The sequence below is a fragment of the Ranitomeya variabilis genome, chromosome 1, assembly GCF_051348905.1.
Source record: "Ranitomeya variabilis isolate aRanVar5 chromosome 1, aRanVar5.hap1, whole genome shotgun sequence".
NCBI classification, from domain to species: domain Eukaryota; kingdom Metazoa; phylum Chordata; class Amphibia; order Anura; family Dendrobatidae; genus Ranitomeya; species Ranitomeya variabilis.
This window is the reverse complement of record NC_135232.1, coordinates 573,405,175-573,428,800: the sequence shown is the minus strand read 5'-3', so window position 1 is coordinate 573,428,800 and position 23,626 is coordinate 573,405,175. Positions and strand designations below refer to the sequence as shown.

Here is a 23,626-nt window from a genome sequence, read left to right as displayed (position 1 = left end):
GAGCCTTCAAACTTCAAACAAGAGCAGGATTTATTAACAGATGCATAAATCTTACAAACCAAAAAGTTTTGTTGCTCAGTTAAATTTTTATAAATTTTAAACATAAAAGTGTGGGTCAATTATTATTCAACCCCTAGGTTTAATATTTTGTGGAATAACCTTTGTTTGCAATTACAGCTAATAATCGTCTTTTCTAAGACCTGATCAGGCCGGCACAGGTCTCTGGAGTTATCTTGGCCCACTCCTCCATGCAGATCTTCTCCAAGTTATCTAGGTTCTTTGGGTGTCTCATGTGGACTTTAATCTTGAGCTCCTTCCACAAGTTTTCAATTGGGTTAAGGTCAGGAGACTGACTAGGCCACTGCAACACCTTGATTTTTTGCCTCTTGAACCAGGCCTTGGTTTTCTTGGCTGTGTGCTTTGGGTCGTTGTCTTGTTGGAAGATGAAATGACAACCCATCTTAAGATCCTTGATGGAGGAGCGGAGGTTCTTGGCCAAAATCTCCAGGTAGGCCGTGCTATCCATCTTCCCATGGATGCGGACCAGATGGCCAGGCTCCTTGGCTGAGAAACAGCCCCACAGCATGATGCTGCCACCACCATGCTTGACTGTAGGGATGGTATTCTTGGGGTCGTATGCAGTGCCATCCAGTCTCCAAACATCACGTGTGTGGTTGGCAGCAAAGATCTCAATCTTGGTCTCATCAGACCAGAGAACCTTGAACCAATCAGTCTCAGAGTCCTCCAAGTGATCATGAGCAAACTGTAGACGAGCCTTGACATGACGCTTTGAAAGTAAAGGTACCTTACGGGCTCGTCTGGAACGGAGACCATTGCGGTGGAGTACGTTACTTATGGTATTGACTGAAACCAATGTCCCCACTGCCATGAGATCTTCCCGGAGCTCCTTCCTTGTTGTCCTTGGGTTAGCCTTGACTCTTCGGACAAGCCTGGCCTCGGCACGGGAGGAAACTTTCAAAGGCTGTCCAGGCCGTGGAAGGCTAACAGTAGTTCCATAAGCCTTCCACTTCCGGATGATGCTCCCAACAGTGGAGACAGGTAGGCCCAACTCCTTGGAAAGGGTTTTGTACCCCTTGCCAGCCTTGTGACCCTCCACGATCTTGTCTCTGATGGCCTTGGAATGCTCCTTTGTCTTTCCCATGTTGACCATGTATGAGTGCTGTTCACAAGTTTGGGGAGGGTCTTAAATAGTCAGAAAAGGCTGGAAAAAGAGATAATTAATCCAAACATGTGAAGCTCATTGTTCTTTGTGCCTGAACTACTTCTTAATACTTTAGGGGAACCAAACAGAATTCTGGTGGGTTGAGGGGTTGAATACTAAATGACCCTCTGAAAAGACTTTTCCCAATTTAAAAAAAAAATAAACAAAGAAATAACATTCTTTTTTGCTGCAGTGCATTTAACACTTCCAGGCTGATCTACAGTCCAAATGTCACAATGCCAAGTTAATTCCAAATGTGTAAACCTGCTAAATCTGCAGGGGGTTGAATACTACTTGTAGGCACTGTATATACATTATAATCAATGGTTTAAAATGGCTGACAAACTGATATAACCCAGACAGATCATATGGGGTTTACCATCCCAAAAAAGCAGAAGAGTGTCAGATGTTTGGTGACTGCTGATCAGATGTCTCCACTTTGTCCTAGACACAGAACTCGAGTTTAGTTGCTTAATCAGCAGTCATATGAGCATTAATCACAATATTCCATATATGTTTAGATAACCAATGACAGAGGAGCTAGACAATATGGTAATTAACTAACCACCCCTGACAACCCCTAACCACTCCTTTCTATGTGAAAATATAAAACTATGTATGTACAATAAAGTTTCAGTATTGATGGAATGTTGTTCTGTCACAGTTGTGTACAGTCCATTCTTGATGAGCGCTCAAAATACTCAGTCTAATTGGGAGCGGCCGCAGCACACACAGGGATATATTTATCCAACCCTAATATTTCCATAACAGAGTCAACAGCTCATACTATTCAAAATTAATTTTTTAATCATCTTTCACCTAACTGACTTATTTGTATTTCCTTTTTATGTCACTTTTTATTGCATTTACTGTTTCTTTCCTTTCTTTATGTTAGCCAGTGTGCTTTTGGTAGGAATAAACCTATATATAGAAAATTCTACATTTAAACTTTTCACATTTCAACTTTTCTTTTATAGCTATTTTGACAATATAAAACTAAATAACAAGATGATAAAAAGTGAATTAAGACAGAAAATATGTAAAATCACACATATGCAAATGTATTGACAAGGTATATGGCTACGGTTAATTATTTATAGAATGTGTTTTGAAAAATAAATTTATCAATTCAAAATGTTATTCAAATATTACCAGTTTTATATGATGGTTCATTGTAAAAGATACTTTTTTTTGCATTTAGCGCAATGATTCAGCTTCTATCCATAGACCTAAATTTTAATACAGTGATTAAGTGGGAGCGGCATTTTGGCTCTGGCCTTTAGCTTGCTCTCCATCCATTACTACTTTTTTGTCCTATGTAATAAAGACTTAAATTATATAGAGCACAACAATGCAATTATTTTTTATCTTAAGCAATTATAAATTCCATTAAATAAACATGTAAGTTCCTACTTTGATATTTTGTTAGCCAATTTCAGTTATAAAAAATTATAAAAGCTATCCTTTTCACGGTCACAAAGATAAAAAGTTTACAACTATTCTCTTCATGGCTTTCTTCATATCTTTGTTCCTTAGGGTATATATTATTGGATTTAAGGCTGGAGTTATAACAGTGAACAGAACTGCCACTGCTCGATCTTGATCTAAAGAGTCTTGCGTTGATGGCCGTAAATATGTAAAAATAGCTGTTCCATAAAGCAAAAATACAACAGTAAGATGGGCGCTACAGGTAGAGAATGCACGTTTTCGACCTTCCGTAGTCCGTATCTTCAGCAGAAATTTGCTGATAAAAACATATGAGAGGAGAGTTAGTAGTAAAGTCGATGTGGCCAATGTTCCTGTAACTCTTGTGAGAAGTTTGAGATTGAGAGAAGTATCGGTACAGGCCAATTTAAGCACTGGTTTAATATCACAGAAAAAGTGGTTTACTAAATTTGGACCACAAAATGGTAGCTTTGCTGTCATCACCGTATGTAACAGGGAATGAAAATGTGCAGTAATCCATGTGCTGAATGACAAGCTTCGACAAACTCTAGCATTCATGATTGTAGAGTAACGCAATGGATTACCAATGGCAACATATCGATCATATGACATTATTGTTAGGAGCATCACTTCTGTACTTCCCAACAAATGGAAAAAATAAATCTGGGACATGCAGCCGAAGAAAGAGATGATCTTTTCCAAGGCCAAAAAGTCTCTTAGCATTCTTGGAACAGCCACCGAAGAAAAGCAGATATCTATAAATGACAGATTCCATAAAAAGTAATACATAGGAGTATGGAGGCTGGTGTCTAAAACAGAGACTACCATGATGGAGAGGTTTCCTATCAAGGTAGTTATGTAAAACATCAAGAAAAAAATGAAAAAAATCACTTGAAGCTCTTCTAGATCAGTCAAGCCAAGCAAGACAAATTCATAAATATGAGTGTAATTCACCAAGTCCATTCCAGTGTTGAGATAAAATAATACTGGAGAAACTCATTAAATTAGCTTTTTTTCACAGATATAAGTCTACATATCTTAAATCTAATTTTCTTTATAAATCATGTGTTAAATATTAGTTTTTTGTGATATTAAAACAAATATGAAAAATGACAACTTTACTTCTTTGACTCGGCACCGGCTGAAAGTCTATTATTTTGCTTTCTTTCTTATTTGCCTTGAAATGAAAAAAATTAAATGTTAACTTTTTCAAAGAATATGTGTTAGCATTGAAACATCTACTAGTTTTAGTTTTTCAGATAAAACTACAAGTAATTTAGGTTAAGGTTAAAAATATTTCATGTAAACTTTCAGTATATTGTAGGAACATGTCAAAATTTGCTGTTTTTAGGGATCCAGTGGCTGAAATCACCACCAGCTACTAGTCTAAGGCTATAGAAAGATTGAACTTTTTAGGGTGCTCAAAAAGACTAGTTTTCAAATAGAAACCACCGTATAAAATACTCTATCTTTTGGGAGTTTTTGGAGGAGCTTTTTATTTCCTAAAATGGTTTTGAAAAATTTATGAAGCATTTTGAAAGAGTTTTTCCTCCTAATGATTTCTTTGCGGATTTTTGATTGGACAGAGATAGTTTCTAGCAGATTCCATCAAGAACCACTAAAAAGAAGTGATATGCACATTCTTTTTTCAAACAGGCATTTTCTAAAACATGAGGTGTAAAAGGACACTCAAAACATGGAACCTATATAAACATTACATTTTTTTTTACAATGGAAATGGATATGAATCTTTCAAGCACTTTTAAGCAATTTTTTAAGGAGATTTTTTTAAGTGGTCTTGCTCAAACAAATTGCACATAGACTAAAGGTGCTCAGCATTCTTAGGAGAGTTACTTGTGGCCATGTTGTGTCTGTAATCCATGTACAGTCCACTAAGCAGGGCCAATAGGACATTTTGGAGAGCAAAGTACCCCAAGTCATATATTCTACGTATTTCAAAGTGAAATGAAGGAGGTTCTGATGAAAACTTAAAACCGTTACATTTACTTAGTTTTAAAAAGTGATGCCTAAGGGGGGGCATGATATATTTGCCTTTCGAATCATCCTTTGGCTAATATCACCTACAGCAATAAATAATACTTTAATGAAGAAAGCATAAAATGTAACGATTACTGGACTATTTTTTTCTATCAAAATATGCAATTTCACTGAATATGTGTTTTCTTTGGAGTCTACTTACCCAACTTACCATCTATTTTTCTTCTTTATGTGCAGTTTTGATTATTTCTGTATTAACTTTATGAAAATTTGCCAGGTAAGATTATGGCATTTTATACCATATAATGTGGAAACGCAGGTCATTAAATACTGTTGGATGTCTCAGGAGTGTAAAATTAAAGAGATGTTTTTCTGGAGCAACAAAATACATAGGGAATAAATAAATTGCATAATATAATAATATCATTCTTTTAGGTTATTTGTAAAATGTATTTAAAATTCTTAAAAAAAAAATCAACTATGAAAATAGTTGTTCGGGATGGCAAAATGACTGTTGTAGGCATATCAATAGCTTTGGAAGACAAACTGTGATGATGAAAATAATTATGATGATTATAATAATATTGAATCTTCATATTGACAGTAGTCTAATTCTTCTGAGAAAAAGTTTAAAAACTTATAAATAGATATTATTGATTTCAGTGCTTGATGAAAATATCTGTGTTCTCAAAAACCTTGGTACCAGTGACCACAGTATAATTAACTTTTGCGTAACCCCTTATTGACATATAATGTACTGGCACATCAAAACCTGGCTCACTGACTTTGTGAGCCCTCACCTTTCCCATAACATGATGGTTGATTTATTCAGCCAGTGCAGCGCCCCAGAGTCCTGGTCGTTGCAGTACTGCCGCTCCGCCGCTAAGGGGAGTGATGGTACGTCTAATGGCACTTAAGGAGTTCACCTGACCAGGTATCACAGTCACACATTACACTTCACATTCTGGCCACCAGGGGGAGCAAAGGGTTCTATGTATTAGGCCACTCCTCACAATCTGGTAAAACTGGGGGCTGGATAGGAAGTTAGTCAGAAACTGACTGGGTTGGATCCAGGCAACATCCTGTAGCAGAGGGTGTTGCAGGGGAAGATTCAGGGGGGTCTCTGACAGGGGTGGAATCCTGACAGTGGCCTAGCAAACAGAACAGAACGTTACGGAGCCGCGCCTGCACCCGTTGCGGCGGCATCCTAAGAAAGGAAACGAAGCGAGGTTTTTGTGGAGAAGTGAGAAACGAGACCGCAGCAAGAAGGAGATAAAGCCAGTAGGAGTCATGCCGTAAGATCGAGGCAACATCCTACTGAGGCGCGTAGCCGGTGGCCGGAACGCCGAGGAAGTATTAGGCTCCAAGCAGTACTTCAAACAGCGGCAGAACAGTTAATTTTAGGTTGGCTGTCTCACCTAAATCACCTAAGCAGACATAGAGGGCAATTGTGGGAGAGGGGCGACGCTAGGGTCCCGGAAGAACTCCAGGCCTACCCGTCATACGGGTGCGTCCTATCCATATCATCTGGGGGACGGAGAAGAACATCAGAACAGATGCGAGTTGTGAGAAAGAACATCAGAAACAGACACAACAGTTGTGAGGACTATCCCGTGGTGCTCAGCAGGGAGGTACTACAACACACAGGCGCTCGAAGGTAGGCACTGATTTCCACCTGCAAAGGAAGCTCTGGATATGCCTTCGGACTGGCCGGTCTCAGCCAGCCCTGTTAGCAGTACTCTGGATTGCGGATCCTGAAGCCTTCAGTAAAGAGGTAAAGAGACTGCAACCCTGTGTCCTCGTTATTCATCGCGCCTTGCACCACGCACCACCATCACACCTTTCATTGGACGCCCCTTATCAGGGTCACGGACCGGGTCTAGCCACCGTGACAAGCTCAGAACTGAGAGAGAGAGGCCCGGTACCGAGTACCCCATGGCCCTGCGTCTGGGGGCGCTCCACCATCATGTGCCTCCAAAAGCTGAAGATGGAGTGGAGCTCTGCCTGCCCCTGTTAACCTGTTAATCTCTAATAGCAGCAGCACCGGCAGGGGGCCCGTTATTCCAACCATCCATCAGCGAGGCTGTGATATTATCGAGGAGCGCTAATGGGTTATCAAGACAGGTGAAGGGTATGCTGAAGACCCCCGTGCTTGTCATTACTATACTTCTGTTAAAGCCAGCCTTTAGCTGATGGTTATAGGAGATAGTAGATAGTAATTTTTGCTATACATAGCAGGACTGATGCCCTGCTATGTGTAGCACAAGTGATCAGACAATCGCTGCTTGAAGTCAACTAGGAATAATACTGAATACAGTAAAAAAAAAAATGTTTAAAGATAAGAAAAAACTCACACAACTTCAAAGCAAACACCCCCTTTCCCCATTAAAAATAATGCAATCAAAAAATAAAAATACACATATTTGGTATCATTGTGTTCATAAAAGTCAGATCTATCAAAATATAAACTGAATCAATCCCATTAGTAAACAGCGTAATGAGAAAAAAAATCGAAACTTCAGAATTATGTTGCTCTGGCCATTGCAACATTGCAATGAAATGCAGTAAGAGGCGATCAAAACATTATATCTATCCCAAAATTGGTATCAGTAAAAACATCTGCTCAGGGAGCAAAAAATGAAACCTTTCTCCGCCCCAGATTCTGAAAAATTGAAACATTATGGGTCTCGAAAAATGGTGACACAAGAAAGCTTTGGGTTTTGTTTTTTTTTTACAAATTTTCCCAATGTTTTTTCACCAAACAAAACAAACAAAAACTAAATGTTTGGTATCTTCATGCTCATACTGACCTGAAGAATCATATAGCCACATCAGTTTTACCGTGTAGTGGTCACGGTAAATAAAAAACCCGAATAACTACTGTGAAATTGCCCTTTTTTTCATTTTCAATGCACATGGATTTTTTTCTACTTTCCAGTACATCACATAATAAAATTAATGATGTAATTCAAAAGTACAACTCGTCCTGAAAAAAACCATCCCTCATATGTTTATATTAGATAATGGCTCGATTCTAAAGGTACCGTTACACTAAACGACTTACCAACGATCACGACCAGCGATACGACCTGGCCGTGATCGTTGGTAAGTTGTTGTGTGGTCGCTGGGGAGCTGTCACACAGACAGCTCTCTCCAGCGACCAACGATCAGGGGAACGACTTCGGCATCGTTGAAACTGTCTTCAATAATGCCGAAGTCCCCCTGCAGCACCCGGGTAGCCAGGGTAAACATCGGGTTACTAAGTGCAGGGCCGCGCTTAGTAACCCAATATTTACCCTGGTTACCATTGTAAAAGTTAAAAAAAAAAAAAAACACACTCAGACTCCGATGTCTGTCACGTCCCCCTCCATCAGCTTCCCGCACTGACTGTCAGTGCCGGCCGTAAAGCAGAGCACAGCGGTGATGTCACCACTGTGCACTTCTTTACGACTGGCACTGACAGTCAAGGCGGGAAGCTGACGGTGGGGGACGTGACAGACATCTGTGTATGTAGTGTTTTGGGGTTTTTTTAACTTTTACAATGGTAACCAGGGTAAATATTGGGTTACTAAGCACGGCCCTGCACTTAGTAACCCAATGTTTACCCTGGTTACAAGTGAACACATCGCTGGATCGGCGTCACACACGCCGATCCAGCGATGACAGTGGGTGATCAGCGACCAAAAAAAAGTCCTGATCATTCCCTACGACCAACGATCTCCCAGCAGGGGCCTGATCGTTGGTCGCTGTCACACATAACGAGATCGTTAGCGGGATCGTTGCTATGTCACAAAAAAGCGTGACATTGCAACGATATCGTTAACAAAATCGTTATGTGTGAAGGCATCGGGTATTCTAGAATATGTATGTATGTATGTATGTATATAGCAGCCACATAGTATATAGCAAAGGCCACGACATATTGTAGAATACCCGATGCATTAATACAGGCCACGCAGTATATAACAGTGGCCACGCAGTATATAACACTGCCCACATAGCATATAACATTGCCCACGCAGTATGTAGCAGCCATGCAGTATATAACGCAGCCCACGCAGTATATAACACTGCCCACGCAGTATGTAGCAGCCATGCAGTATATAACGCAGCCCACGCAGTATATAACATTGCCCACGTAGTATATAGCAGCCATGTAGTATATAACGCAGCCCACGCAGTATATAACACAGCCCACGTAGTATTTAGCAGTGTGGGCACCATATCCCTCTTTAAAAAAATAATTAAAATAAAAAATAGTTCTATACTCACCCTCCATCATCCAGAGAAGCTCTGTCGATGCGTGCGCGCCTAGCGCCTTCTTCTGTTTCCAGGATGCATTGCGAAATTACCCAGATGACGTAGCGGTCTCGCGAGACGGCTAAGTCTTCTGGGTAATTTCGCAATGCATCTCTGGGAACGGAAGCTGGCGGCAGCCGCGCTCGCCTCGACGGAAGGTGAGAATAGCAGGTTTTGTTTTTTTTTATTATTTTTAACATTAGATCGGCATAGGCAGCATCAATAGTAAAAAGTTGGTCACACAGGGTTAATAGCAGCGTTAACGGAGTGCGTTACCCGTGGCATACCGCGGTCCGTTAACACTGTCATTAACCCTTTGTCAGCGCTGACTGGAGAGGAGTATGGAGTGGGCACCGGGCACTGACTGGACAGGAGTAGGGAGGGACTAATTCTCAAGTGCCTGTTGTTGATTGGTCATGGCAGCCAGGACAGGCGAGACCAATCAGCAACGTGGGATTTCCGTGACGGAAGTTGTCGACAGAAAGACGGAAGTACCCCTTAGACAATTATATAATAGATAAGCGGAAAAGTAAAAAAGTTATGGCTCTTGAAGAAGGGGAAAAATGGAATTTGGAATGAAATGGATTTACTGTGGACCCCTTTGGATTATTTTATTTTTTTAAATAATAAATGAGAAAAAAGGGTTGGGGAGTGCTTTTTTACAATTAAAAGCCTTTTCTTTGTGTGTTTATTGCTTTTCGCTATGAGGCTAGAAATGGGGAGGTATGATACACTCCTCTTCATTACAAACCCCTGAGATTGATATCAGTGGACATTACACAGCTGACATCAAGCCAAAAACCATTACTTCCTTGACCAGGACAAGTGGGAAGAGCTGAGGCTAAGCACCTATCACGCGCAAGACAGGTAAGTACAGCGGATGGCACAACATACACAAACAATGAGATGGAATAGGGAGAGGAAGGCCCTAACAGTAGGGAGCAAGGGATGGGACAACTCCTAATTCCAACCTGTGCCTATACCTAAGCTCCTCTAACGCCCTATATGGGTCCTTCCCCCCACTGCCGTCATGTGTCTAGTCCCTACTTGTCACTTCACTATACTCTGGCTAGTGTACTAGCCGACAAGGACGGTAGCTTTACCACTTTAGATGGTATCAACACAGGGGAAGTGACAAACACGAGATAGACAAAGAAAGGGAGACAAAACTTAACTACTGCCTTGCTGCAAATCTCCAAACAGCAGAGGATACGGAACCAGGAACCCAAATTTCACAGAAGTAGCAGATACACCACTGGTGCCAGAGAGCACAAAACTCCAGGCATTGGTCTTTATAGAATAACTATCACCAACAATCAGCTGATGCATCATGTGACTATTTAAAGGATATTTTGAGTGGTCTCCCCACATCAACTGACCACCAACAAAGCAGCTGCCAGCAAGGAAACTGATATTAAACCTTGTTGGCCCAAAAGGAAAAAAAAAAAAACATTTAAATTATAGCAGAACCAGAGCTGCCACAAATCCCAAAATAAATTGTGACAGCGTCAGAACTGGCTCATCTAATTGATGCACCATTTCTGGGGCAGCTGAGTGCTGGTGTTATTTGTCTGGGGAGGGGACAATATCCATGGCTCCTTCCCAGCCTATTAATATCAGCCCACAGGTGCCTGCTTAGCCATTGCTGGATATTAAAAATAGAGGGGATCCCTCATCATTTTTTTTGAGGGGTCCTCCATTTTTAATAGTCATTAAAGGACACGCAGACAGCTGTGAGCTGATATTAATAGCCTGGGAAGCTTCATAGATACTGTCCTCTTACCAGAATAATGACACCAGCCCCCAACTGTCGGTTTTCCCACAACTGGTTAATAACAATGAGGGGTACTCCATGCCATTTTTTCCTTTTATTTCTTTATTTATTAGCTTAATACATATACAGTAAATTACGGTTATAGAATGTTTCGCCCCCAGTAGTTTGTCCCAAGCAGTTCGCCCCCAGCAGTTCGCCCCGGATACATTTCGCTCCGCACATTTCGTCCCCAGAATTTGGCCCCCATGATAATACTTACCTGTTGCAGCAGCAGCTCCTTGGGTCATGGAGTGCAGTCTAGTGGTTCCCCATGACGTCAGATGGAAACAGTTGATTTAACATGTCACGAAAATGCAGCACTCTGTACAATACTTTTATAACATTTGGATTGATGACGGACGGGAATTCATGAATCACAAGGACAAACGGGGCGAACTGCTGGGGGCGAAATGTACCCGGGGGCGAACTGCTGGGGGTGAACTGCTGGGGGCGAAACATCCAAATCCCGTAAATTACACACGCACTACACTACTACAACTACAGTACAGACAAAAAGTTTAGACACACCTTCTCATTTAAAGATTTTTCTGTATTTTCATGACTATGAAAATTGTACATTCACACTGAAGGCATCAAAACTATGAATTAACACATGTGGAATTATATACTTAACTAAAATGTGTGAAACAGCTGAAATTATGTCTTATATTCTAGGTTCTTCAAAGTAGCCACCTTTTGCTTTGATGACTGCTTTGCACACTCTTGGCATTCTCTTGATGAGCTTCAAGAGGTAGTCACCGGGAATGGTTTTCAATTCACAGGTGTGCCCTGTCAGGTTTAATAAGTGGGATTTCTTGCCTTATAAATGGGGTTGGGACCATCAGTTGTGTTGTGCAGAAGTCTGGTGGATGCACAGCTGATAGTCCTACTGAATAGACTGTTAGAATTTGTATTATGGCAAGAAAAAAGCAGCTAATTAAAGAAAAACAAGTGGCCATTATTACTTTAAGAAATGAAGGTCAATCTGTCCGAAAAATTGGGCAAATTTTGAAAGTGTCCCCAAGTGCAGTGGCAAAAACCATCAAGCGCTACAAAGAAACTGGCTCACATGAGAATTGCCCCAGGAAAGGAAGACCAAGAGTCACCTCTGCTTCTGAGGATAAGTTTCTCTGAGTCACCAGCCTCAGAAATCACAGGTTAACAGCAGCTCAGATTAGAGACCAGGTCAATGCCACACAGTTCTAGCAGCAGACACATCTCTACAACAACTGTTAAGATGAGACTTTGTGCAGCAGGCCTTCATGGTAAAATAGCTGATAGGAAACAACTGCTAAGGACAGGCAACAAGCAGAAGAGACTTGTTTGGGCTAAATAACACAAGGAATGGACATTAGACCAGTGGAAATCTGTGTTTTGGTCTGATGAGTCCAAATTTGAGATCTTTGGTTCCAACCACCATGTCTTTGTGTGACGCAGAAAAGGTGAACGGATGGACTCTACATGCCTGGTTCCCACTGTGAAGCATGGAGGAGGAGGTGTGATGGTGTGGGGGTGCTTTGCTGTTGACACTGTTGGGAATTTATTCAAAATTGAATTCATACTGAACCAGCATAGCTACCACAGCATCTTGCAGCGGCATGCTATTCCATCCGGTTTGCATTTAGTTGGACCATCATTTATTTTTCAACAGGACAATGACCCCAAACACCCTCCCAGGCTGTGTAAGGGCTATTTGACCAAGAAGGAGAGTGATGGGGTGCTACGCCAGATGACCTGGCCTCCACAGTCACCAGACCTGAACCCAATCGAGATGGTTTGGGGTGAGCTGGACCACAGAGTGAAGGCAAAAGGGCCAAAAAGGGCTAAGCATCTCTGGGAACTCCTTCAAGATTGTTGGAAGACCATTTCCAGTGACTACCTCTTAAAGCTCATCAAGAGAATGCCAAGAGTGTGTAAAGCAGTCATCAAAGCAAAAGGTGGCTACTTTGAAGAACCTAGAATATAAGACATAATTTCAGTTGTTTCACACTTTTTTGTTAAGTATATAATTCCACATGTGTTAATTCATAGTTTTGATGCCTTCAGTGTGAATGTACAATTTTCATAGTCATGAAAATACAGAAAAATCTTTAAATGAGAAGGTGTGTCCAAACTTTTGGTCTGTACTGTATATCTCACTGACATCTTTCTTACTATGTAAAGGCATCGGCTGGTGAATACTCTCATCAGCGTTGCCTGCTCTCACTGCTATCAGCGAAAGCAGGCTACATTGATGAGAGTAGTAGCCATAATACGACTCCTGACACTTGTGAACCCTGTCATTGAGGGTCACAGTCACTGACTCACAAGCTGTCCTCTGCGTGGCAGCGTGGAAACCCACAGCAGTTCGTGATACCTAGCAGCTGTGATTGGCGGTGACTTCAGTAAGGTTACTGCTGGTCAGAGCTGGTGTTTCCCACACTGTCACACAATTGACAGGGTGGGAACCGCTGGGTGTTTGGTCACCCATTCATTTGAATGGGGTTCAGGTTTGGGATTAAGTTCAGGTTCCGTTATGGTATTCGAGCCAAACCTTTTGATAAAGTTCGACTGAATCCAACGGACATGAACATCCATGGGTCCACCCATCCCTAGTCTTAGATCTTGTAGAAGTTGAAAATAGCCCATACAAATAAAGCTGCTTCATGTGAAGTAAAACCCACTGAAACCACAATAGAGCACTCCATTTAGGGGAAAGAAAGGTTTAATCTCCAGATGAGACAGGCATTATTTACCATAAGTACTATTAATCTGTGAAATAGTCTAAACCAGGAGCTGGTCACAGCAGGAACTATTGATGTTTAAAAATGCATTTGATATTTTATTAGTAGAAAATAACATTACGCTTATCTAAATATGTAAAATTCTTTTCTAAATTTTTGGTCCATTTGATCAACAGAAGGAAAAGATTAGCTCCTTTGGAGAAAACTAGATTATGCATTGTGGTTGAGCATGTGCCCTTTCATTTTATACTTTCTCATTCATTAGTTGAACTTGATGGATGTTTTGCACCTTGATGGAAAATGTCCATATACCCATTATACATATCCTCCATCCCATAGTCCCGTGCCCATATACCTATCACACATCCTCCATTCCATAGTCCCGTGCCCATATATCCATCATACATATCCTCCATCCCAGAATGCCGTGCCCATATATCCATCACACATCCTCCATACCATAGTGCCCATATGCCTATGATGACATCATCTTCGCCATGGCAAACATTCTGACATCATCGTCGCCATGTCCACTTATTATGACATCATCGTCACCATGGCAACCATTATGACATAACCGTCACCATTGCAGCCTATTATGACATCAACTTCGCCATGGCAATTTTTATATTATCATCGCCATGGGAACCATTATGACATCATCGTCAATACACACACACACATATACTCGTTAATTGTCCCAGTTAATATTGTGCAGAGTATGCCGACACCCCTATATACAACGTATGAGCCCACACATAGCCCATGATATACCGTTAGAGCACACACATAACCCCACTATATACAGTATAAGTCTCCACATACCCTCTCTATATACAATTAGACCCCACAAAGCCCACTGTGGAGTATGACATTCCATATAGCCTCCGGTATAGAGTATGAGCCCTACACTGCCTGCAATATACAATGAAATCCCACAAAGCCCCCTGTATACAGTATAAGACTCCACATAGCTTTTTATGTGAACTTTGAGCTCATATATAGCCTCTCTACATACAGTATGATATCCTGACATAGCCCCCTATATACTGTATGAGTCCACACATGTGGGGACTGTATCTCTTGTCAAAACATTTGCCGTATCACCACTTTTTATTCTGCTGATGGCAATAAAGTATTTTCCTTTAACCATCACATAACCTGCAATACGATGCAGGTCATATACTTTGCCAGATGTAGTTGCCCTAAAATTTACATTGGGTTGACATCACGACCTTTGGGCACACGCATGTGTGAACATGTGTGTGATATAATGGCGGCAAAAAGTGAGACTGACTTGACACAACTAAAAGCAATACCACGTCACTTTAGACAATTTCATAAGTGTAACCCTAAGTTCCTCTCCTTAAGGGGGATTGATCATGTCTGGTGTGGTTTCAGGGGGGGCGATATTAAGCGCCTCCTTGCACAGAGAGAGTGCCGCTGGATTACCACACTGGGCACGATGACCCCCATGGGTCTCAATGAAGTACAGGGATTTTCTTCCTTTTTATAATAATTTGTTGAAGGGACTTTCCTAATATCTTAAAAAGTTCAAAGAAAAAATAAACGAAAACACCAAGTATCCAAAACAAATTTTTTTAAAAAAATTCACATTTTTCTTTATTCACAGTGCAATGGATAAGCAGGTATATGGGACAATTAGAAAAAATTGGCACATTCTACAAAGCAACAGAGATTTAGCAAAAATCACCACATTAAGTCCCCAGTTTGCTTATAAGCGTACAAAAAATTTAGGAGATTTATTAGTCCATAACCGTCTTCTCCCTATCCATAATAATTGGCTAAAAAAAGATGTGCCAGTAGGAAATTTCAAATGTGGCCACTGCAGATTTTGCCATCTTCATTATACGGATAATCCTATGAGAATAGGAGGCATTAATCATATAATTCGGGATTTTATTTCATGCAAAACCAGATTTGTAATCTATGTTATTTTGTGCCCGTGCAATTATTCTATATCGGTAAAACGATCCGACCCCTTGTAACAAGATTTCATGAACACTATAATTCGATAGCGTCAGGTAAAGGGTCCGTACGTTTGATAAAGCATATGCATGAAAAGCATAAGGGAAACCCTGAACTGATGCGTGTTGCCGGCCTTGAAACGGTTAAATTTCCTCCCCAGGGAGGTAATCACAATAAGCTGCTCCTGAGAGAGGAAGCAAAATGGATAATAAAAGCCGGTGCTCAAGGACCGATTGGTCTAACTGATAAATTAGATATGGCAATATTTTTATAGTGTTCTCGAAGTATGCAGTTATCTTAAGTGTTTTTGCTAACTTTGATTGTAATTTGTGGTTTTTTTTTTCTCTCAAATGTAACAATCACGTTAGTAATTGAGGTTAAGCCTGTTCCCCTTATAAGGAAGTGACTTAGGTTTTAGCTCACATGGACCCGTGGAAGCACTAATTGTGCGAAACGGCCGTCGTCCAGCTCACTCTCCCCGCACCCTCGTCGTCTCCGCTTGTCTTTTATGCAAAGTCTGTACATGGATGAAAGACAGATTAAAGATATTCACTTCGCAACCTGGGTGAGTGCCGCATTTTTCTACTTTCTTGTGCAAAGTTTTCCTAATATCTTATCTCTACCATGTACCATTAGATTTTAATATTGCATCTCTGTTCTGTGTTTTTAAATTTTTTTAGAGTGCAGTACTGTTGACCGTATTCGTATGCTTTTTGGTGTAGGGGATATTCATATGAAGTCAGAGGAAGACTGATGAATTACAGCATGAAATGAATTGTTCGTTGAGAGAGGAGTCATCTAATATATAAAGCTGAATGTGTGTGTGTGTGTATGTATGTATGTATGTATGTATGTCCGGGATTGGCATCTGAACCGTAGCAGCTACAGCCACAAAATTTTGCACAGTCACACGTCTGGACCCCGAGAGCGTCATAGGCTATGTTGTGAGGTGAAATTTTAACCCCGCGCTTTCCAATTCACCAAACAATTTTGCCCCTATCTACATAATGGGGAAAAAGTGAAAGGAAAAGTGTTGGAGGCGTCGCAGCTACAGGCACAAAATTTTGCACAGTCACACGTCTGGACCCTGAGAGCGTCAAAGCTATATTGTGAGGTGAAATTTTAACCCCGCGCTTTCCAAGTCACCAAACAATTTTGCCCCTATCTACATAATGGGGAAAAAATGAAAGGAAAAGTGTTGGAGGCAAATTAACAGCTGCCAGATGTGAACAAGGGGGACTTAAAGAATGACAGCGATGGCACCAAAGAGTATATACTGTACAGTTGCTAAGGTGGGGCCCCAACATGGGATAATCACACCACCACGGGGATATGAACACACACACAAAATGCGCCACACACTACCACGTGCTCGAACACATATACCACCCTCAGTGCACATTTCACCACACATACACCAACCTCGCCACATAAAAGTAGAAACACAAAAGTCGCCGCTCAAAACTCGCCACGCGCAAAACTCTCCACATGCAAAACTCGCCACACGTGCAAAACTCGCCACACGCAAAACTTGCACACGCAGAAAAATTGCCACACGCAGAAAAATTGCCACATGCACAAAAGTTGCAACACATGCAAAAGTTGCCTCACACAAAACTTGCACATACTCAAAAGGCACCACACATAAAACTCGCCACGCGCAAAACTCGCCATGCGCAAAACTTGCTGCACACAACTTGCTACACTAACCTGTCACATGCAACTCGACACACAAAAAGTTGCTACACGCATGTCGCCACACAAAACTCATCTCACAAAAGTCCCTACATGCATGTCGCCACACGCAACTCAACACACACAACTTGACACACGAAACTCGCCCTAAAACACACACAAGTCTGGTATCCTTCAAAAATAAAAATCTGATTAATAAGCAGACAAACTACAAGAGCAACAAATGTACCATATAGGAATCCGGCAGCTGTCAGTCACATGACCAGTCTATTATGTGTATGTGTGAGCTAATATATACTGCCAGGGGGTGGGCTTACTGTTGGCTGGGGATTTATCAGGCTGCCATTTTAGCTTACAAATACTGAGGTAAAAATACTGACCAAATAACGTGTGAACGAGGGCTAATACAGGAGGAGATGGCATACAGCTATATACTATATACAGGAGATGACACACAGGTATATACTATTTACAGGGGAGATGACACACAGGTATATACTATATACAGGAGGAGATGACACACAGATATATACTATATACAGGAGAGATGACACACAGGTATATACTATATAGAGGAGGAGATGACATACAGGTACATACTACATACAGGAGGAGATGACATACAGGTATATACTATATACAGGAGGAGATGACACACAGGTATATACTATATACAGGAGCAGATTACCTACAGGTATATAGTATATACAGGAGGAGATGACACAGGTATATGCTATGTATAGGAGGAGATGACATACAGGTATATACTATATACAGGAGATGACACACAGATATATACTATATATAGGTGAGATGACACACAGGTATATACTATATACAGGAGATTACATACAGGTATATCTAATATATAAAGCTGAATGTGTGTATGTATGTATGTGTGTATGTCCGGGATTGGCATCTGTACCGTCGCAGCTACAGCCACAAAATTTTGCACAGTCACACGTCTGGACCCCGAGAGCGTCATAGGCTATGTTGTGAGGTGAAATTTTAACCCCGCGCGTTCCAATTCACCAAACAATTTTGCTCCTATCTACATAATGGGGAAAAAGTGAAGGGAAAAGTGTTGGAGGAAAATTGACAGCTGCCAGATGTGAACAATGAGGACTTAAAGAATGAGAGCGATGGCGACAAAGAGTATATACCGTACAGTTGCTAAGGTGGGGCCCCGACATGGGATACTCACCACACACGGGGATATGAACACAAACACAAAATGCGCCACACACTACCACGTGCTTGAACACATATACCACCCTCAGCACACATTTCACCACACACACACACCAACCTCGCCACATAAAAGTCGAAACACAAAAGTCACCACTCAAAACTCGCTACATGCAAAACTCGCCATATGCAAAACTAGGCTCACGCAAAACTCGCCACACGTGCAAAACTCACCTCATGGAAAACTCACCTCATGCAAAACTTGCACACACAGAAAAATTGCCACATGTACAAAAGTTGCACCACATGCAAAAGTTGCCTCACACAAAACTTGCACATACTCAAAATGCACCACACATAAAACTCGCCACGCGCAAAACTCGCCATGCACAAATCTTGCTGCACACAACTTGCTACACTAACCTGTCACATGCAACTCAACACACAAAATGTTGCTACACGCATGTCGCCACACAAAACTCATCTCACAAAAGTCGCTACATGCATGTCGCCACACGCAACTCAACACACACAACTTGACACATAAAACTCGCCCTAAAACACACACAAGTCTGGTATTGTCCTTCAAAAATAAAAATCTGATTAATAAGCAAACTACAAGAGCAACAAATGTACCATATAGGAAATACGGCAGCTGTCAGTCACATGACCTGTCTATTATGTGTATGTGTGAGCTAATATATACTGCCAGGGGGGAGGGCTTCCTGTTGGCTGGGGATTTATCAGGCTGCCAATAGCAACCAATCACAGCTCAGCTTCTATTTTGCTACAGTTAATTAACCTGAGCTCTGATTGGTTAATATAGGCAACAAAGACATTCTCAGTATAACAAAGCTAATATATGTTGTGAAATGCTTCTATTTGCTTAGTTTTTGCCTTTTAATAATTACATTTCTATCTATTTGTTTTGTGGTTTTTGTGTGCAGAATAAATTTTTGTTAACACATTCTATTTTGCTAACAGCAGTCATTAACCCGGGCGAAGCCGGGTAGTACAGCTAGTATACTATATACAGGAGAGATGACACACAGGTATATACTATATAGAGGAGGAGATGACATACAGGTACATACTACATACAGGAGGAGATGACATACAGGTATATACTATATACAGGAGGAGATGACACACAGGTATATACTATATACAGGAGCAGATTACCTACAGGTATATAGTATATACAGGAGGAGATGACACAGGTATATGCTATGTATAGGAGGAGATGACATACAGGTATATACTATATACAGGAGATGACACACAGATATATACTATATATAGGTGAGATGACACACAGGTATATACTATATACAGGAGATTACATACAGGTATATCTAATATATAAAGCTGAATGTGTGTATGTATGTATGTGTGTATGTCCGGGATTGGCATCTGTACCGTCGCAGCTACAGCCACAAAATTTTGCACAGTCACACGTCTGGACCCCGAGAGCGTCATAGGCTATGTTGTGAGGTGAAATTTTAACCCCGCGCGTTCCAATTCACCAAACAATTTTGCTCCTATCTACATAATGGGGAAAAAGTGAAGGGAAAAGTGTTGGAGGAAAATTGACAGCTGCCAGATGTGAACAATGAGGACTTAAAGAATGAGAGCGATGGCGACAAAGAGTATATACCGTACAGTTGCTAAGGTGGGGCCCCGACATGGGATACTCACCACACACGGGGATATGAACACAAACACAAAATGCGCCACACACTACCACGTGCTTGAACACATATACCACCCTCAGCACACATTTCACCACACACACACACCAACCTCGCCACATAAAAGTCGAAACACAAAAGTCACCACTCAAAACTCGCTACATGCAAAACTCGCCATATGCAAAACTAGGCTCACGCAAAACTCGCCACACGTGCAAAACTCACCTCATGGAAAACTCACCTCATGCAAAACTTGCACACACAGAAAAATTGCCACATGTACAAAAGTTGCACCACATGCAAAAGTTGCCTCACACAAAACTTGCACATACTCAAAATGCACCACACATAAAACTCGCCACGCGCAAAACTCGCCATGCACAAATCTTGCTGCACACAACTTGCTACACTAACCTGTCACATGCAACTCAACACACAAAATGTTGCTACACGCATGTCGCCACACAAAACTCATCTCACAAAAGTCGCTACATGCATGTCGCCACACGCAACTCAACACACACAACTTGACACATAAAACTCGCCCTAAAACACACACAAGTCTGGTATTGTCCTTCAAAAATAAAAATCTGATTAATAAGCAAACTACAAGAGCAACAAATGTACCATATAGGAAATACGGCAGCTGTCAGTCACATGACCTGTCTATTATGTGTATGTGTGAGCTAATATATACTGCCAGGGGGGAGGGCTTCCTGTTGGCTGGGGATTTATCAGGCTGCCAATAGCAACCAATCACAGCTCAGCTTCTATTTTGCTACAGTTAATTAACCTGAGCTCTGATTGGTTAATATAGGCAACAAAGACATTCTCAGTATAACAAAGCTAATATATGTTGTGAAATGCTTCTATTTGCTTAGTTTTTGCCTTTTAATAATTACATTTCTATCTATTTGTTTTGTGGTTTTTGTGTGCAGAATAAATTTTTGTTAACACATTCTATTTTGCTAACAGCAGTCATTAACCCGGGCGAAGCCGGGTAGTACAGCTAGTAAAGATCTATAATTGGATTCATCTATTCGTGTGGACAATAATAATAATGGATTAACTGTAATATGAAATGAGTTATTTGTTGGCATATTGAGATCCACAGTATGTAATTGATCCAACTGGTCTGTTTATATGGATCTTAGACTTACAATTCATAAATTATTTATCAATGTGTCTGTATGTTATAGCATCATATATTTCCCCATACATTATTCCTCATTGTTTGGGTAGCAGTATTTATTGATGTTATTTTAAATATATACAAATAATATTGATCATTGGTTTATTTACATGAGTATATATTTTTTATTGCCACCTTTGAAATCGGTAATATATCTAATATATGGCACTTTATCGCTCTTAATGAGCACTTAGTCACCTTATAATTATATACATTTTTGCACTTGTATACGCGGACATGCAAAATCCCCTTTGTCTCACCCTCTGTTCAGCGGTGGCCCTGGATCATGGTGTGTAGGCGTGGCGCCAGCCTACTCACGTAATCGGGGCTTTTTCTGTCTGGGCTGCGTTCCACACATGCGCACTGACACTTTCTTTCGACGATGACGTGGTCGGATGTAATCACTATTTAAACCGGACCGAGATCCTGATTAAGCCACTCCCCCCTGAGGATGTGGTAACAATTACACGCAAAATGCGCGTTGGGGTAAGGTGTCCAGGATCCAGACAGGACTCTTGCACATATGGGTAATTATTCCCTTTATTTACCGTAATCACATTTTACCTTGCGTGGACTCACAGAGATGTATAGTGATTAAATTATCACTAATTTAATTGCTCTATTATTAATCACTGAATATCTGAGATATATGCACTCATTTGGTAGCAATTGACATACATGCTGTCCATTTATAGAAATCTCATGATTTTGTGGCAATTACATATGACCCGTCCTGTATTCCTGGGGCATTGATTGTATCCATGGATGTAGTCACAATTCTATTGTAAACCATATACGGTAAATTCTTTTGTGATAGCATGAATTCTTATGTGGAAGCTAGTGACAGATTTTTTAATAAATAATGTTGTTTTGTAATTTATTTGCTATTTTCTTTACTCTTTTGTTTCTCCTGTCATAATAGCATTGCATTTGAGTCGCCATTTGATTTATGTATATGGCATAGTTTATGACCGATATTCTTTTGTTTAGTATAGGACTCCACATAGCCTTTTATGTGCACTATGAGCCCATATATAGCCTCTCTATATACAGAATGAGACCCTGACATAGCCCCCTATATACTGTGTGAGTCCACACATAGCCTGTCTATATGCAATAAGACCCCACAAAGCACCCTGTATACAATATGAGATGCCAAATAGCCCCCCCGTATAGAGTATGAGCCCCATATTGCCTCCTATATACAGTATGAACCCTACAGAGCCTCCAATAAAGATCATGAGCCAATTTATCCTTCTATATACAACATGAGCCTCAACATAGCCTCTTATATATGGTGCAAGACCATACATAGCCTCCTATATACAGCATGAGCCCCACATAGCGTCCTATATACAGCATGAGCCTCACATAACCTCCCTATATACAGCAAGAGCCACTAAATGGCCTCCTATATGCAACGTGAGTGCCACATAGTCTCTTATACAGCATGAGCCTCACAAAGCCTACTCTATGCAGCGTAAGCCCCATACAGCTTCTTGAATACAGTATGAGCCCCACATAACATCCTACATACAGCATGAACCCTTACATAGCCTACTATATCCAACATGAGCCCCACATAGTCTCCCATATGCAGAATGAGCCCCCACACTGTCAAAGGCAAGGGCCAATTTGGTGACACCAGCCCAGCACCCAGGGCCTGATTTCAAAGATGGTCAAGCAATACCTGGCCCACTAAAGAAGCTGTTAGGGGTCGAGTTCTGTTGTGAATTTGCTTTTTGCTCCCTCTAGTGGTTACTAGTTTTTTGACTCTGGTTTTTCTGTCATTCCTTTTATCCGCACCTGGGTCGTTAGTTAGGGGTGTTGCTATATAAGCTCCCTAGACCTTCAGTTCAATGCCTGGCAACGTAGTTATCAGAGCTAGTCTGCTGTGCTCTTGTCTACTGATCCTGGTTCCAGTTATATCAGCTAAGTCTGCCTTTTGCTTTTTGCTATTTGTTTTGGTTTTGTATTTTTGTCCAGCTTGTTCCAAATCTTTATCCTGACCTTTGCTGGAAGCTCTAGGGGGCTGGTGTTCTCCCCCCGGACCGTTAGACGGTTCGGGGGTTCTTGAATTTCCAGTGTGGATTTTGATAGGGTTTTTGTTGACCATATAAGTTACCTTTCTTTATTCTGCTATCAGTAAGCGGGCCTCTCTGTGCTAAACCTGGTTCATTTCTGTGTTTGTCATTTCCTCTTACCTCACCGTTATTATTTGTGGGGGGCTTCTATCCAGCTTTGGGGTCCCCTTCTCTGGAGGCAAGAAAGGTCTTTTGTTTTCCTCTACTAGGGGTAGCTAGATTCTCCGGCTGGAGCGTGTCATCTAGAATCAACGTAGGAATGATCCCCGGCTACTTCTAGTGTTGG

General features: G+C 41.1%; 1 protein-coding gene across 1 annotated transcript; it reads right to left on the bottom strand.

Annotated features, from left to right (window-relative positions):
• Nucleotides 1-2,695: 2,695 nt before the first annotated feature.
• LOC143805489 (olfactory receptor 12D1-like) lies at nucleotides 2,696-3,631 on the bottom strand. The gene has a single exon (XM_077284970.1). It carries the CDS (start codon nucleotides 3,629-3,631, stop codon nucleotides 2,696-2,698), a length of 936 nt encoding a protein of 311 aa, XP_077141085.1.
• Between the last annotated feature and the right edge of the window lie 19,995 nt (nucleotides 3,632-23,626).